Source organism: Lithobates pipiens, unplaced genomic scaffold, assembly GCF_037356315.1.
Source record: "Lithobates pipiens isolate NorthernLeopardFrog02 unplaced genomic scaffold, aLitPip1_a1.2 Scaffold_13, whole genome shotgun sequence".
NCBI lineage: Eukaryota > Metazoa > Chordata > Amphibia > Anura > Ranidae > Lithobates > Lithobates pipiens.
In genome coordinates, this window is record NW_027507718.1 from 169212383 (window position 1) to 169230254 (window position 17872).

The following is a 17872-nucleotide window of genomic DNA, read 5'->3' on the forward strand; positions in this document are numbered from 1 at the left end:
CAGTTATTACAGTCACAAATGACACCCGCCGGGTGATCAGGGGGTTAAACCTTTATTAGGTAATAAATGGCGGGTGCCCTGAAACTATAAAAAAATAACTAACCAACCAGCGTCACCTGTAACAGTTATATGGTGATCACTGGTGAAAGGGTTAACTAGGGGGCAATCAGGGGGCTTTATCCGGTAGTATATGGGGGTCCCTGGCGCTATAAAAAGCTGCGGCGAACCTAAATACCTACCTGCCTAACTAGCGTCACCTGTGACACTAATACAGCGATCAGAAAAACTATCGCTTATTAGGCTGGGTTCACACTGGAGCGATGCGGGAACGCCATGAATCCGCGGCGGGTTCCCGCATCGCATGCCTCCCGGTGGCAGTTCACACTGCCCTATGCGAACTGCTGGGAGTGTCAGTGAAATGTTAATGACACCCCCAGATCAGTTCGCATATCGCAGTGCGATCTGCAAACTCGGATCGCATGGTGTGAACACCCATGCGATCCGATTCTGCTGCGGACCAAAAAAAGGGTCCCGTACGAGTTTGCGGCGGGTGCGACACGAATTCAGCCATACTATCTGTATGGCTGAACTCGAATCGCACAGAGATCGGATGTGATTTGCACTGCAGTGCGGTGCGAATCACATCCGTTCTCATAAACCGCTGCAATGTGAACCCAGCTTTAGTGACACTGGCGACGGGGGGTGATCACGGGGTTAAACCTTTATTGGGGGGGTTAGGGGGGTACCTTAGAACTAAAGGGGGCTAACCCTAACTGCCCTAACAGTTATTACAGTCACAAATGACACCCGCCGGGTGATCAGGGGGTTAAACCTTTATTAGGTAATAAATGGCGGGTGCCCTGAAACTATAAAAAAATAACTAACCAACCAGCGTCACCTGTAACAGTTATATGGTGATCACTGGTGAAAGGGTTAACTAGGGGGCAATCAGGGGGCTTTATCCGGTAGTATATGGGGGTCCCTGGCGCTATAAAAAGCTGCGGCGAACCTAAATACCTACCTGCCTAACTAGCGTCACCTGTGACACTAATACAGCGATCAGAAAAACTATCGCTTATTAGGCTGGGTTCACACTGGAGCGATGCGGGAACGCCATGAATCCGCGGCGGGTTCCCGCATCGCATGCCTCCCGGCGGCAGTTCACACTGCCCTATGCGAACTGCTGGGAGTGTCAGTGAAATGTTAATGACACCCCCAGATCAGTTCGCATATCGCAGTGCGATCTGCAAACTCGGATCGCATGGTGTGAACACCCATGCGATCCGATTCTGTTGCGGGCCAAAAAAAGGGTCCCGTGCGAATTTGCGCCGGGTGCGGCGGGTGCGACACGAATTCAGCCATACTATCTGTATGGCTGAACTCGAATCGCACAGAGATCGGATGTGATTTGCACTGCAGTGCGGTGCGAATCACATTCGTTGTCATAAACCGCTGCAATGTGAACCCAGCCTTAGTGACACTGGCGACGGGGGGTGATCACGGGGTTAAACCTTTATTGGGGGGGTTAGGGGGGCACATTAGATCTAAAGGGGGCTAACCCTAACTGCCCTAACAGTTATTACAGTCACAAATGACACCAATGCCAAAAAAAAAAAAAAAAAAGCAATTGGTGTCACTGTGACTGGGGGGGCAGGGGTAATTGGGGGGTGATCGGGGGGTAAAGGGGGGGTGTGAGTGTGCCTGGCATGTTCTACTGTATGTGTGGTGTGTTGGTGCAACTCACCGAACCTCTCTCCTCGGTGCCGGAACGAAAAATACCGACACGGAGGAGAGAATACATCACTTCCTCTCCTGTGTTTACATTACAGGAGAGGAAATGATGTCACGGGACATTTTCATTCGTCGGGAGCGATCGCGAGGGGGTGGCCATGAATGAATGGCCGTCCCCTCGTCCGGGATCGCTCCCGAACGAATACCGACCGCCGCAGGCACCGGGCGGGGGCCCGATCGGGCCCCCGACCGGCGGGCAGGCAAGGACGTACATGTAAGCCCTTATGCCTGCCCGTGCCATTCTGTCGACGTACATCGTCGTGCGGCGGTCGGGAAGTGGTTAAAGTCTGGGAAAGGTCTAAAACCCTTTTTTATTTTTTGGTGTCTGTGTTCCACTGGGTAGATTCACCTTCACTATTTGTCTTGGATACACAAAAAAGAGAGGATATTTAATCAAAGTGAGGGAAATTCTCCTCTTAGACAGTTGTCTGCAAAAATTATGCCCCCCACCACAGGACTGGATTAAGAACATCATAGACCTGGTGCTGAGGATTTTGGTGGGCCCTGAATAAAATGAAAACGCAAAATGTTTTTGTTAAAACAATCAAATTAAATAGAGGAGGGGTGGGGGTGAAAGAGAGAGGGCGTGAGGGGTGAAAGAAAGAGGGAATGAGAGAGAGGGGATGGTGGGGGGGAGGGACAGGAAGCGTGTCATGTGACGTGACATGTAAAAACCCCATAAAGCTGGGCTTGTCATACAGTGTACATAACATTCTCTCCTATGAGCCCTGTTCTTTATGGGCAGCTGGGCCTATATGAAGGTAGGGGCCTGGAGCTGCAGCTCCAATAGCCCTACGTTAATCTGACCCTGCCCAATTGGATGATTTCACCACAACTCTTGCTCTCATTACATCTCTGAAATTTTGGATTTGCTCTCACTTTCTATCTCCGTGACTATGCTTAGAGGGACACAGACTGTAAAAAAGAAAACCTGACAGAATGTCTAACTTGTCGCCACTGTATGCAAAATCAAAAAAAATGTTTTCTGTTTACATTTTGTCTTAACTCATCCACAAGGAGTAATATTTGTTACCTTCAATATTAGGCACTTAAAAAAAAACAAAAAAACCCTGAGTTGGTTAAAGAAAGAAGGAATTCATATTATGCTTAAATAAACCTTGGCCATTCCCTATTCAAATTAGAGCACCTCAGGATTTCCACATTGTTGTTCACCATTAAGGTGGTTCTAAAGCCTTAAGGTTTTTTTTTATATAAATGCATTATCTGCATTAAGGTAAAATGCTTTCTGTGCCCAGGATTTTGATCCAGTGCTGTGCACAAGAGCAGCGGCTCTCTTCTTTCTCACAGGGCAGATTGATAGCACTAGAAACCATACTCGCCTGCTGCTGTCAACCAAATCCTATCATGAGGGAGCAGGTGCGGCAGGTCAAGGCCTCCCTGTCTATGGACACAGGCAGTGGAGTACAGAGCTAGCCTGCCCAAGTAACCCCTAGAAAGTTGCTTACTAGGGTGGTACTAGGAAAGCAGGATGAATCAGGAGCTCCAGCAGGGGACCCCAGAAGAGGAGGACCAGGCCTGCTCTGTGCAAAACAATTATATATATATATATATATATATACAAACTTTGCTTTATTAATAAACATTTGTAAAGCGCTTCGTAAACTGTTGGCGCTATATAAATCCTGTATAATAATAATAATAATAATAATAATATATGACAAAGGTTTTGTATAACATTTAGGAGAGCTAACAAGAAAGCACAGCAGAATCTGCCTACTTGAAAATTTGGCTTTATTAACATATATTTATGTGTGTAAATTCCAGCTTGATCTGTTAAGTTATGTAAACGATGGGCCTTTTACCACAGCGGGTGGTAAGTGGATGTAATTCAACTAGTCAAACTGCGATGGTCTTAAAAGATTTTGAAAGTGTCCATACCTACCACCTTTAGACGAATGGTGTGACAGACCTAGATATAAAGACTATTCCTGGCTTGTTTGATTCTGAACTATACATGTTAATTGAAATAGCTGGGCACATTGGCCTCTGTTTCATGTTCTTCAATGTAGGAGCCAAACAGTCTGCTACTGAGGTCTCCTGCTATAGTCTATTGCCTACTAGGCTGAGGAGGGGGGAGATCACTGTTTTTATTGAGCCACCTTGAGTCACCTAGGCTGGGTTAAATTACAAGTTAATTAGCTTTTGTTAATTATGTTCTTGGTTATAGTTTGTATTGTTAGGATAATATGATCAGGAGGGGGAATGTCATCCTGTGGTAAATATTTGGTGAGTTTGTTCAAATAAACATTCCATGTTCCTACAAGTTAATGTCAGCTAGTGTTGTACGTGCGACTAAAATATCTGATCTCTGATGTTCAGACTGAAGGAGGCTGTATACTGATGGAAGCATTCAAGCAGGGTGCGACGGGGTTCCGTGGCATTTGGTGACAGCAGTGGGATCCTTCCTGCAGACTGGGACATCTAAACCTCCACTAGGATCCAAAGTCCAGATAGCAGACAAAGCAATCTCCCACTGAGCTAGTGGAATCCGCTGAGCGAATCTGCTCCCTCTGAAAGGGGCCTAACAGAGGCACAGGGGCAGGGGGGCATAGGGAGTGAGTGGGTGGACACATAACTGCTGGCACATGGCTACACACTCCTCCCCACCAAACAACCCTTTGATCCCACAAAGGAGAGACTGAGTTCAATACCATGAAAAGCCCATAACCTGGTACACAAGCAATTGGCATTTACATTGGAATCTAACAAGAGAATCTGCCACGATTTGTCAGAGGGAGAGGGGTTGCCTTGCACATAGACCATTGGTACCGGTAGCATCCACCAAGATGTGTCAGGGGGTTCTGGAACTCTTTGGTATAGATGGCATCTTCAGAACTCTCAGCCAGAGTGATTGCCCTTTTTTTCCTCCGCTCCTTTCTAATGACCACTCTCCAGCAGATTCTTCTTCCAGCTCTGGGGGTGATTGGAAAGTCTCTATTTCATTTGAATCCAGGGGTGTTGGAAGGTCTTTCTGGGCTGTGGTATGAATTCTGGGGCTTTAGGCCTGATGCTCTCTGATTCAGTCTCTGCAGGAGAATGAGGTGGAGTGGAATCCAGCCACCCAAAGTAAATCTCCTTATTCTCAATGCTTTCTCCTTCATCCATGTCTGGTGATGGAGGCTGTGGCTGGGTCACTGGAACTCACCTAGAAGAGGATGAACTGTGCAATGGCATCTCAGGCACCCTGGTGGCTTTACCTAGAGAAAGCAGATGGTTTTGATGCCAAGTCTTCAGAGGCCATATCCTCCCATCAGGAGGCATTTGGTACACAGGAAAGTTGGACAACTTTTTTGCAAGCAACATATTGCGGGGAACTGCACCGGTCATCTATCTTATGCTTCCCATTGGGTTACAGGTTTCATAGCAACAATTTGTCTTCCAGTAGAAGATCATGAACCCCAACTTTCAGATCATAATTCTTTTTGTTCCGCTGCCCTCTGGCATCCAAAGCTTCTTAAGCTTTCACATAGACCATCTTTAGCTTTTACAGAGCCTTTCCACATAGCCTCTGAGTTGTAGCTGACCTGCCATTTATGGAGGTGCCGAAAGCAAGATCCACTGACAGGCAGGCTTCCATCCGGAACATGAGTCTGTAAGGGAAATATCATTTTCTGTGCTATTGTATTCATGCAAAACAACAGAGATGTGCCTGCTCCAGTGTTGCTTTCTTTCTGTGGAGAGAGTTCTCAGCATGTCATGAGTTTGATTAAAGCTTTCTGGCTGTGGATCCACTTGAGGGTGATATGGCATTGTTCTTGATTTCTGGATACCTAACATTGTCAAGCAGTTGTTTAAAGAGACTGCTTTCAAAGTCTCTTTCTTGATTGGAATGAATTCTGTGAGACAGTCCGTAATGCCCAAAGAGCGTTTTCACCAAGACCTAGGCTACTGTGGATGAAATTGGTGAAATTGTCTGTCAACACCAGGACATCCCCCTGTCCACTAAAGTCGGAAGTCGGGTTCTAGGCATAACAAATAAATGCACGTCAACTCCTTAGGCCCTTGGCTTTTGAGGTGGCCCATTGAGGCAGCTCTGGACAGCAGTGTCTTTTTTGCATGCAGCTTAGGCAGGAGTGGCAGTAGTGATCAACTTTGACCCTCATACCAGTAGAAATGGTCTCTCACTAGTTTGAAAGTCCTTTAGGGCCCTAATTGGACATGGAGGGTAGTCAATACTGTTTTCCTATGCTTCTTCAGCAGGAACAGTTAACACTTGTCTTCAGGATTGTCCAAGGGCCCCCTTGAACTATCACCCACTTTCTAGGGCTTTCAGGGTTATACTGCAAAGAGGGTCTTCCAGCTGGTTCTTTCTCAAGTTCTTCTTAGAGAGTTTGGGTAGGCCCCTCATCCCTTATTTGAGTGCAATTAAAGTACTTGGGAACACCTGCAGCAATAACTCCAATGGTTTCAGCCCCAATTGTTCCCTTGCCCCAGTGCTCAGCAACCGAGCATGCACCCCTTCTGATGTCAGTTGAGTCCAATCTTCCAAAATAGTTTCAGAGCCATAAGGCCTTCTTGACAGGGCATCAGCATCTCTATTTCCAGTCCTTGGGTGATACTTAAAGCTGAAGCAGAAACCAGATAGAGTGGCCAACCATCTGTGCCCTGTAGCATCTAACTTGTTTGTGGTGAGAATGTATGTGAGTGGGTTATTATCAATTTTCACCACAAATTCTGCACCATGTAAGTTGTCATTGAACTTATCCATTATGGACCCTTTCAAGGAATTTAACTTTAGGTTGTGGGTGGAATAGTTCTTCTCAGCAGTGCTGAAGCTTCAGCTCACATAGGCAACAGGTCATAGGTGTCTGTCATGCTTTTGGTATAATACCCCAACTAGCCCATCTTGGCTAGCATTGACATGTAGTTCACAGGGCTTGATTGGATCAGCATAGGCCAGAACAGAGGCACACATAAGGCTCCTCTTTAGCTGATGGAAGGCTTGCTCACACTGATCAATCTATTGATCCTGAATCAACTCTCAAGGCTTCCAGCGACCTTTGGTTTGTTTAGATGGCCTAGGTAAGCCTGTGACGTCTTCCTCACCTTCACTCTTCAACAACTCTTTGAGTGGCCAGGCTATTTTACTAATCCCACAACAAGTCTTCTGTAGTATGAGCAGAACCCCAGGAATTAGCTCAACTCAGTTACATTGGCAGGTTTTGGCCAGGAGGTAGCAGCTTCTTGGGGTCAGTGGCCACTCCCTCAGCAGAGACAACATGTTCAAGGTGACTGCTTCATCCCCTAATCATGAAGTCTTTTCAGGACCTTCTCCAAATTTTCCGAGTGCCAGGGTTCGGCTGAAGACAATGATATCGTCTAGGTAGACCAAGACTCCATTCAGGTTCAAGTCCTCTACTGTATTCTGCATCAATTGCTGGAAGGTTGCTAGGGACCCCAATAGACCTTGGGGTACTCTGTCGAATTTGAAGAACCTTGGAAGAGTGATAAAAGCTGTCTTCTCTCTATCTTCAGGGTGCATGGAGATCTGATTGTACCCACTTTTAAGGTTTTGGATGCACAACCTCAGGGAATTTTTTTATTTTTTTATTTGCGCCACCACAATGGCGTTTTTGAATGATGCTTGCTCTCTTCAGCTCTGCCAGTTACTCACAGTGATCTTCTAGATCACTCAGTAGAATATGATGTGCTCTTTCACTGGTTTGTCTTCCTGAAGGTGAATTCTGTGCTGGGTATTCTTTGCACATCCCACATTAAATTCATTCTTCAAATACATCTCCTGCTATCTCAGAAGCTGAGTATTTTCAATAATGAGTGGGGTATTGTGTGGGCAGAATCTCTCTACTAGAATCTGATCTTTTGCTCCCCCACCAAATCAGAGGGCGATACTGGGGTAGTGTCAGAAACCATGAATCAGACTGAGACAGAAGTACAGTTAAATCTCACGTGTTTAATAATAATAAAAAAAGGTAAACAGAATAAACGTAGTCAAAACATAGCCAGAGTTCAGGAACCGGAATGGATAGTCAGACAAGCCAGAGTTGATCGTAGTAGAACAGCAAACAGGATCTGGACCACAAGGAATGTCAGCCAAGCAAGTCTTCAACAGGAACACAGGAGAGCATCTCTAGAGATGTGACCAAGGTGAAGGCAGAGATCATCTGGGCTGGACGGCTTAAGTAGGCAGGACTGACGAGTAGGATATCATCAACAGGTGAGTCACTGTGGAGAGATAGGAGCTGGTAATTAGCCGACAGCTGAGCGGCCAGGAGAAGGAAGGGCTGAGCCCAGCCCTGACAGTACCCCCTTCTCATCCCCCTCGGAGGGCCACCACGCTTGAGTTCAAAACGTCTATGGAATTCACGAAGGAGGACAGGGGCTTGTACGTCAGGGGATGAGACCCAAGAGCATTTCTCTGGACCGTACCCTTTCCAATGCACCAGGTACTGTATGTGCCCCCAAAACCTACGGGAGTCAACAATGAACTGTACTTCATACTCCTCATGGTTCTCAACCTGTACAGGGTGAGGACGAGGCACCGAGGTGGTAAAGCTGTGGCAGACCAAAGGTTTTAATAAGGAAGCAAGAAATACATTTGATATACGCATATTAGATGGAAGGTCTAATGCGTAAGCCACTGGGTTAATCCTGCAAAGAATACGGAAAGGCCCAAAAAATCAAGGTCGAACTTCAGAGAGGAAACATGAAGTCGGAGGTTGCGAGATGACAGCCAGACCCTGTCCCCAACCTAGAGTGTGGAGTATATGACGGCATAGGGTGTACAGGGAGACAAGTGCGGAGTATATGATGGCAGATAGGATGTACAGGCAGAGGAGTATAGAGTATATGATGGCAGGTAGGATGTACATGCAGAGGAGTGTGGAGTGTATGTACAAGGATGTACAGGGAGAGGAGAACGGAATATACGACAGCAGGTACGATGTACAGGCAGAGGATTGTGGAGTATATAACGGCAGGTAGGATGTACAGGGAGAGCAGTGCAGAGTATATGACGGCAGGTATAATGTACAGGGAGATGAGTGCTGAAGTATATGACAGCAGGTAGGATGTACAAGGAGATGAGTGCAGAGTATATGACGGCAGGTAGGATGTACAGGCAGAGAAGTGTGGAGTATATGACGACAGGTAGGATGTACAGGGAGAGGAGTGTGGAGTATATGACGACAGGAAGGATGTACAGGCAGAGGAGTGCAGAGTATATGACGGCAGGTAGGATGTACAGAGAGAGGAGTGCAGAGTATATGACGGTGGGTAGGATGTACAGGAAGATGTGTGCAGAGTATATGACGGCAGATAGGATATACAAGCAGAGGAGTGTGGAGTATATGATAGCAGGTAGGATGTACCGGCAGAGGAGTGCAGAGTGTATGTACAGGGAGACAAGTGTGGAGTATATGTGGCAGGTAGGATGTACAGGCAGAGGAGTGTGGAGTATATGACGGCAGGTAGGATGCACATGGAGAGAAATGCAGAGTATATGACGGCAGGTAGGATGTACAACAAGATGAGTGCAGAGTGTATGATGGCAGATAGGATGTACAGGCAGAGGAGTGTGGAGTATATGATAGCAGGTAGGATGTACCGGCAGAGGAGTGCGGAGTGTATGTACAGGGAGACGAGTGCGGAGTATATGACGGCAGGTAGGATGTACAAGTAGAGGAGTGTGGAGTATATGATGGCAGGTAGGATGTACAGGCAGAGGTGTGCGGAGTGTATGTACAGGGATGTACAGGGATATGAGTGCGGAGTATATGTGGCAGGTAGGGTGTACAGGCAGAGGAGTGTGGAGTATATGACGGCAGGTAGGATGTACAGGGAGAGGAGTGCGGAGTATATGACGGTAGGTAGGATGTACAGGGAGATGGGTGCAGAGTATATGACGGCAGGTAGGATGTACAGGCAGAGGTGTGTAGAGTATATGATGGCAGGTAGGATGTTCAGGCAGAGGAGTGTGGAGTGTGTGACAGCAGGTAGGATGTACAAGGAGATGAGTGCGGAGTATATGATGGCAGGTGGGATGTACAGGCAGAGGAGTGTGGAGTGTATGACGGCAGGTCGGATGTACGGGGAGACGAGTGCGGAGCATATGACGGCAGGTAGGATGTACAGGGAGATGAGTGCGGAGTATATGATGGCAGGTAGGATGTACAGGCAGAGGAGTGTGGAGTATATGACGGCAGGTAGGCTGTACAGGAAGATGAGTGAAGAGTATATGACGGCAGGTAGGATGTACAGGGAGACAAGTGCGGAGTATATGATGGCAGATAGGATGTACAGGCAGAGGAGTGTGGAGTATATGATGGCAGGTAGGATGTACAGGCAGAGGAGTGCAGAGTATATGTACAGGGATGTACATGGAGACGAGTGCGGAGTATATGACGGCCAATAGGATGTACAGGCAGAAGAGTGTGGAGTATATGATAGCAGGTAGGATGTACAGGCAGAGGAGTGCGGAGTGGATGTACAGGGATGTACAGGAAGACGAGTGTGGAATATATGTGGCAGGTAGGATATACAGGGAGACGAGTGCGGAGTATATGTGGCAGGTAGGATGTACAGGCAGAGGAGTGTGGAGTATATGACGGCAGGTAGGATGCACAGGGAGACAAGTGTGGAGTATATGGTGGCAGGTAGGATGTACAGGCAGAGGAGTGCGGAGTATATGTACAGGGATGTACAGGGAGACGAGTGCGGAGTATATGTGGCAGGTAGGATGTACAGGCAGAGGAGTGTGGAGTATATGATGGCAGGTAAGATGTACAGGGAGAGGAGTGTGGAGTATATGATGGCAGGTAGGATGTACAGGGAGACGAGTGCAGAGTACATGATGGCAAGTAGAATGTACAGGCAGAGGCGTGTGAAGTATATGATGGCAGGTAGGATGTACAGGCAGAGGAGTGCGGAGTGTATGTACAGGGAGACAAGTGCGGAGTATATGACGGCAGGTAGGATGTACAGGGGAGGTGTGCGGAGTATATGACGGCAGGTAGGATGTACAGGGAGACAAGTGCAGAGTATATGACAGCAGATAGGATGTACAAGCAGAGGAGTGTGGAGTATATGATGGCAGGTAGGATGTACAGGCAGAGGAGTGCGGAGTGTATGTACAGGGATGTACAGGGAGACGAGTGTGGAGTATATGTGGCAGGTAGGATATACAAGCAGAGGAATGTGAAGTATATGATGGCAGGTAGGATGTACAGGGTGACAAGTGCGGAGTAAATGACGGCAGGTAGGATGTACAGGCAGAGGAATGTGGAGTATATGATGGCAGGTAGGATGTACAGGCAGAGGAGTGCGGAGTGTATGACGGCAAGTTGGATGTACAGGGAGAGGAGTGCGGAGTATATGTGGCAGGTAGGATATACAAGCAGAGGAATGTGGAGTATATGATGGCAGGTAGGATGTACAGGGAGAGGAGTGTGGAGTATATGACGGCAGGTAGGATATACAGGGAGACGAGTGTGGAGTATATGACGGCAGGTAGGATGTACAGGCAGAGGAATGTGGAGTATATGATGGCAGGTAGGATGTACAGGCAGAGGAGTGCGGAGTGTATGACGGCAAGTAGGATGTACAGGGAGAGGAGTGTGGAGTATATGAAGGCAGGTAGGATGTACAGGGAGACAAGTGCGGAGAGTATGACGGCAGATAGGATGTACAGGGAGACAAGTGCAGAATATGTGACGGCAGATAGGATGTACAGGGGGAGGAGTACGGAGTATAGACGGCAGGTAGGATGTACAGGGGGTTGAGTGCGGAGTATATGACGGCAGGTAGGATGTACAGGGGGAGGAGTGCGGAGTATATGACGGCAGGTAGGATGTACAGGGGGAGGAGTGCGGAGTATATGACGGCAGGTAGGATGTACAGGGGGAGGAGTGCGGGAGTATATGACGGCAGGTAGGATGTACAGGGGGAGGAGTGCGGAGTATATGACGGCAGGTAGGATGTACAGGGGTAGGAGTGCAGAGTATATGACGGCAGATAGGATGTACGGGGGGAGGAGTGCAGAGTATATGACGGCAGATAGGATGTACAGGGGGAGGAGTACGGAGTATATGACGGCAGGTAGGATGTACAGGGGGAGTAGTGCGGAGTATATGACGGAAGATAGGATGTACAGGGGGAGGAGTGCGGAGTATATGACGGCAGGTAGGATGTACAGGGGAAGTAGTGCGGAGTATATGAAGGCAGATAGGATGTACAGGGGGAGGAGTCTGGAGTATATGACGGCAGTTAGGATGTACAGGGAAAGGAGTGCGAAGTATATGACGGCAGGTAGGATGTACAGGGAGAGGAGTGTGGAGTTTATGACAGCAGGTAGGATGTTCAGAAGAGGTGGAGCAAAGTCACTTAGAGCTGGGCCTTTGTGTTTACAAGTGACACTAGAGACTGGCAAGCACAGGGCTGGCGCCGGGAGTAGCGGAACTCTTCTGCAGTGGAAGGAAGCTGCATATGGAGGGGTCAATCTCTCCATTTTCCTCCTGCAGCCGCTGAATGCCCGTTCCTCCTCCTTTCCCTCCCACAGGCATTCAGTGGCTGTAGGAGGAATATGGAGAGATCGACTCCACTATATGCAGTTGTGAGCCACCCCGACCACTCTTCCTATCCAGGCATACAGGGGGGCCTCATGGCCCCCTACGGTATGGGCCCGGGTCGCAATTATGACCCTTGTAGATGCGCCCCTGAAATAAATACATTTATTCACTTGCAAGGTTACTTTAACTAACATTTTGTTTGTATTAAAGGATATGTCTTTGATCTGCACATAAAGAACTGCAAGCAGTATATGCTGACTTTGTTTATGCAGGAGCAGCTGTAAATGCTCTTGCAACATAGACTGGGTCCTAGCTTTCAAAATGACAGCCAATCCCCAGCAATTTCAAACAACTGTGGAGCCATGACAGGGGGGAGAACAAGGTGCAGCAAGTATGCCTAAGGTACTTTGTCTTTGTGTATGCTACCTATGCCTCCTATTAAGTTAAAAGAAAAACACTCAGATGTCAAATGAATCCATAAAGTGCTGACCACCTTTTTGTGGTCCCGCAAAAAAACACGTATTGCCTTACAAAAACTATGTCTCCCGAAGGTGGAAGGGGGAGGGCGGGCCTGCCCAATATACGTTTTTATAACCTAGCCTGCCTACTCAGACAAGGCCTAGGTTGTATATCGGGCAAATCCAGATACTCTAATAATATACTAGAAGGTACCTTACCATATACTCTACAAGCTATTCTCCACTCAAAACCAAACAAGCTACCAACACACCTTAAATCGAATGTGCTTATAAGGGGTACAGTCATAACCTGGAGAAAGATGCGGAGACTACTGGGGCTACCCTCCAGTATCTCGTGCCACCTGCCAATCCAAGCCAACCCTACATTTCCTTCGTCCATTATGCACAAAGCTTTTGACCAGTGGAAGGCTAAAGGTCTTACTAGAATTAAGGAAATCTATCTTAACAGCCCAGGTAAAATGAAACCCTTTCAGACATTATCTAGGGAATTTTCCTTACCAGCGACCCATATCTTTTACTATCACCAGCTGCTCAGTTTTATAAAGACCTGCTATGGACCCGGTACAGACCCTCTCCAAAAGTCCTTTATTGACATGGTACTGAACAGCGAGAACTATTCCATTTCCAGCCTATACACCTATCTTATTACCCACCAGTCTGCCAAATATCATCTCAAACCATTTCAAAAGTGTTCTGACATATTTGATGACGTAGACCTTCCCGGAAATATACTGGAAGGGTACAAACAAGTTTGCCAGCTTATTGTTTCCGAAACATGGAGAGAAACACAATTTAAGATTGTGCATAGAGCATACTATCCTTTCCGCATTAATAAACCAGATCCTGATCAGAAGCACTGCCATTGGTGCTCTGCACAGCGTCCCACACTTATGCATCATCTCTGGGAATGTCCAGCCATTATCACTTACTGGGACTCCATACTAAACTTTATATATGAGATCGTTAAAGTACGGATCCCAAGAGATCACTTAATATGTCTGTTCGGACACATACCACCTATACCTACACCGTTGGATAAAAGTACACTACAGATTCCTCATTGGGCACATATCTGCCTTCTGGTGGCACGTTGGACAATCATGGCACAATGGATTAAGGAAACACCGCCAAATCTACAGGCAGTGAAAAAAGCCCTTGTGTCATTCTTCTACCTTGAAAGATTGGATACTATTTCATTGAACTTCTGTTCTACCTCCCGATTCTTCACGAGATGGCGCAGATTCATGTTTTCTCAAGAAGAGATACAAAAAAATATGCAACTGTTCCGATACACGGACTGGTACCTTAAACGAGACCTTACAAACTCTTTGGGTATCCTTAGGCTATCCAATCCACTGGATTCATAACAGTCCCTCTCACCCTGAATTACAAAAAAAAAGAAACTATGAGACTCTCTGACGTCCATAACTAGCCCACCCCGACACTAGAAAACTTTGTCCGGCATTGTTACCCTATTTAGGCTATTGTATAGATATGTTGACTTAACCTTTTGAACATTGATTCCACTCCTGAAGGCACTAAATGTTGTAATACTCGATAACCCCAATACATTGTTATGAAAAAGTTGTCAAATCTACTTTATAGGTATATGTATAATGTTGAAAATCTCAATAAACATTTTTCAAAAAATAAAAGTTAAAAGAAAAGTGGGGACATATTAATTAAGGTATACAAGATTTTGGAATGCTGTTATTTTTTTGTTCAAATGCTAGTTAGTAGTTCTAAACTGCTGCAGCACCTCAAAATGTTTCTCGTACAGCAAACATTTTTAGAAGAAAAAAAAATACATTACATATATGAAAATCATTATACCCCTCAGCATGCAGTACCCATGCAACTTCTATACCCCTGGTGTACATAATTTGACTTTGCCACTTTTATAATGGAATTGCTTAAATAATTATGTGTTTCTTTTTTTGACAGAAAAGTTTAATGCTTATGTAACCTTAAAAGTACAAAATGTGAAGAGCACAACTATTGCAGTCAGGGGCAACTTGCCCTGTTGGGAGCAAGACTTTATGTTGTGAGTAAAGAGCAGCAATTTCTAACCTGATCATCAGTTCTGTCAGACATCATAAAGTAAAGTTACTTTCTGTTTTTCTGCAGTGAGATTAACAGACTGGATTTAGGATTGACGGTGGAAGTCTGGAATAAAGGACTCATTTGGGACACAATGATAGGGACTGTATGGATTCCATTAGGAACCATTCGTCAGTCCAATGAGGTAAGCATGATAGACCTTAAATATTAGAAAAAAGTTGGTCAAAATGCGCAAAGATTAGCTTCATTTGACTGATGTAGCTTTTGTTTGGTTGACAATTTTTCCACCTGGCTTTGAAGGATGTTGGAGGGTGGTGACAGGGCCACACACTAATCAAATTTCGACTGATTCAACAGGAACCAGAGGAAATTTGCACAGTGTATGGTCATCTTTAAATTGGTAAGTTAACTGGGAAATACATTTGTAAAACAAAAAAAAAATTTTTTTTGTTAGGTTATACCAGGTAAACCCATGAGGTTTAGCTTGAAGACCTACATGGACCACTTGCACTAAAATTGATTCAAGTTCAATTTTCAGTACTGTAAATCAGGGTGGATAAAAATCGATGATTTTTTTTATTTTATTTAAATCGTAATTTTTTGATTTTTATCAAATTTAGTTTGATAAAATGCTTTGGAGTAAAGATAGACTTCTATTTAAGATACATTAATAATTTATTTTATTTAGGATGAAATGGAGCTTAGTTATGTAGCATAGGGCTGTATATTCTGCAATGTTTACATATTTGGTAAACTCATTTATTGAATCCAAGCTCTTCAAGCTGAGATAACATGCACTGCATTGATGCATTCACACAATGTCACAGTAACCATGAGATAAAACAAAGTTCAGGAATATTCATTTATCCTATTGTTTTGCAAATCTATGTACACTACAAACTGTATGAAGAGAAATGCATCTGTACCAGGCTCTAAGTATGAGGAAGAAGGGCAAGTAGTAAAAATGAAATTCAAGATTCTAACTACCAGCAAGTCCTTACATTTAAAGAGCACCTGTCATTTCGGATCCATCATGGCAGCGCCTGTTGGCGGGCATCCACTCACCTGCTGCCCTTCCCCACTGTAACCAAAACAAATTAAGTTTTTTTTGTATGCATGCATAGGAAAAGTGGGATGCTCACTTCAAACCAGGTGTTTGAAGGTGGCTCCACTCTACACAGATACATATATGGCTGTTTCCCATGTGGCCAGCTATAGATTGATATAGCTTGGATTCCTTTTCACAGTCATCACAGACACTTCTAATCTTGTCGCAGTTGATTTTCAAAACATAGTTACATTAGGTTAGGTTGAAAAAAGACACAAGTCCATCCAGTTCAAATAAAAAATAAAAAATACAAATCCCATATACACAAAACCATGAAGTACCGTAAGTGCCATATGTTTTATTAAAGTGGATTTCATGCACTGTTCTAGTGCATGTCTGTTGGTTTTCTTTTTATCCCCGTGAGCTGAACTTTCTTTATGCACAAGCAGATTTCATGCAGTAGTCTAATGCGCTTTTGTTGGCTTTCTTTTCACAACGCGTGATTCAGCTATTTCCAGAAATGTCAGGAGTTACAAAGTTTAGAGCTTTTGTGGATAATTGGATTTAGCAAGTTTAACCCTCCACGCCACAAAGATTGCATTTCAATTTTATTGGTGTCAATGGACATTCATCACCGGGGTGAGCTCTTTCTGTGCGGTATGAGTCAGCACACAGGAGCCCGACTAGATGATCTCTAATGAGCCACACTCTGGCAGCTTCATTGAAGAACTTTCATAAAGGGGCTATAGCTAAAGCATTTGAAGACAAAACTCAGTACAATGCAATTGATAATGCAGCTATTACATTAAAACAAATTTTCCAAAGTGTCATTTCTTCAGTGTTGTCACATGAAAATATATAATAAAATATTTACAAAAATGTGAGGGGTGTACTCACTTTTGTGACATACTGTATATACAGTGGATATAAAAAGTCTACACACCCCTGTTAAAATGGTTGGTTTCTGATTTGAAAAAATTAGACAAAGATAAATAATTTCAGAACATTTTCTACCTTTAATGTGACCTATAAACTGTACAACTCAGTTGAACATCAAACTGAAATATTTTAAGTGGACAGTAGTAAAAATAAAAAAATAAAATAATATGGTTGCATACAGTGGTGTGAAAAAGTGTTTGCCCCCTTCCTCATTTCCTGTTCCTTTGCATGTTTGTCACACTTAAGTGTTTCGGAACATCAAACCAATTTAAACAATAGTCAAGGACAACACAAGTAAACACAAAATGCAATTTGTAAATGAAGGTGTTTATTATTAAAGGTGAAAAAAAATCCAAACCATCATGGCCCTGTGTGAAAAAGTGATTGCCCCCCTTGTTAAAACATACTATAACTGTGGTTGTCCACACCTGAGTTCAATTTCTCTAGCCACACCCAGGCCTGATTATTGCCACACCTGTTCACAATCAAGGCATCACTTAAATAGGAGCTGCTTGACACAGTAAGGTCCACCAGAAGATCCTTAAAAGCTACACATCATGCCGAGACCCAAAGAAATTCAGGAACAATTGAGAAAGAAAGTAATTGAGATCTATCAGTCTGGAAAGGGTTATAAAGCCATTTCCAAAGCTTTGGGAATCCAGCGAACCACAGTGAGAGCCATTATCCACAAATGGCGAAGACATGGAACAGTGGTGAACCTTCCCAGGAGCGGCCGGCCGCCCAAAATTATCCCAAGAGCGCAGCGATGACTCATCCAAGAGGTCACAAAAGACCCCACAACAACGTCCAAGGAACTGCAGGCCTCACTTGCCTCAGTTAAGGTCAGTGTTCATGCCACCACCATCAGGAAAAGACTGGGCAAAAATGGCCTGCATGGCAGAGTTCCAAGGAGAAAACCACTGCTGAGCAAAAAGAACATCAAAGCTCGTCTCAATTTCTCCACAACACATCTTGATGATCCCCAAGACTTTTGGGACAACATTCTGTGG

General features: G+C 45.1%; 1 protein-coding gene across 15 annotated transcripts in view; it reads left to right on the top strand.

Annotated features, from left to right (window-relative positions):
* Window positions 1-17872, top strand: part of UNC13A (unc-13 homolog A) — a 308976-nt gene that overhangs the window by 64523 nt on the left and 226581 nt on the right. For 14 of the 15 annotated variants that reach the window (XM_077475833.1, XM_077475836.1, XM_077475835.1 and 11 more), the window contains exons 3-4: window positions 14759-14858; window positions 14942-15059. In XM_077475833.1, the coding sequence (XP_077331959.1) occupies window positions 14759-14858; window positions 14942-15059 (218 nt within the window). The remainder of the gene's footprint in view (window positions 1-14758; window positions 14859-14941; window positions 15060-17872) is intronic. The other variant, XM_077475842.1, reaches the window with a different exon arrangement.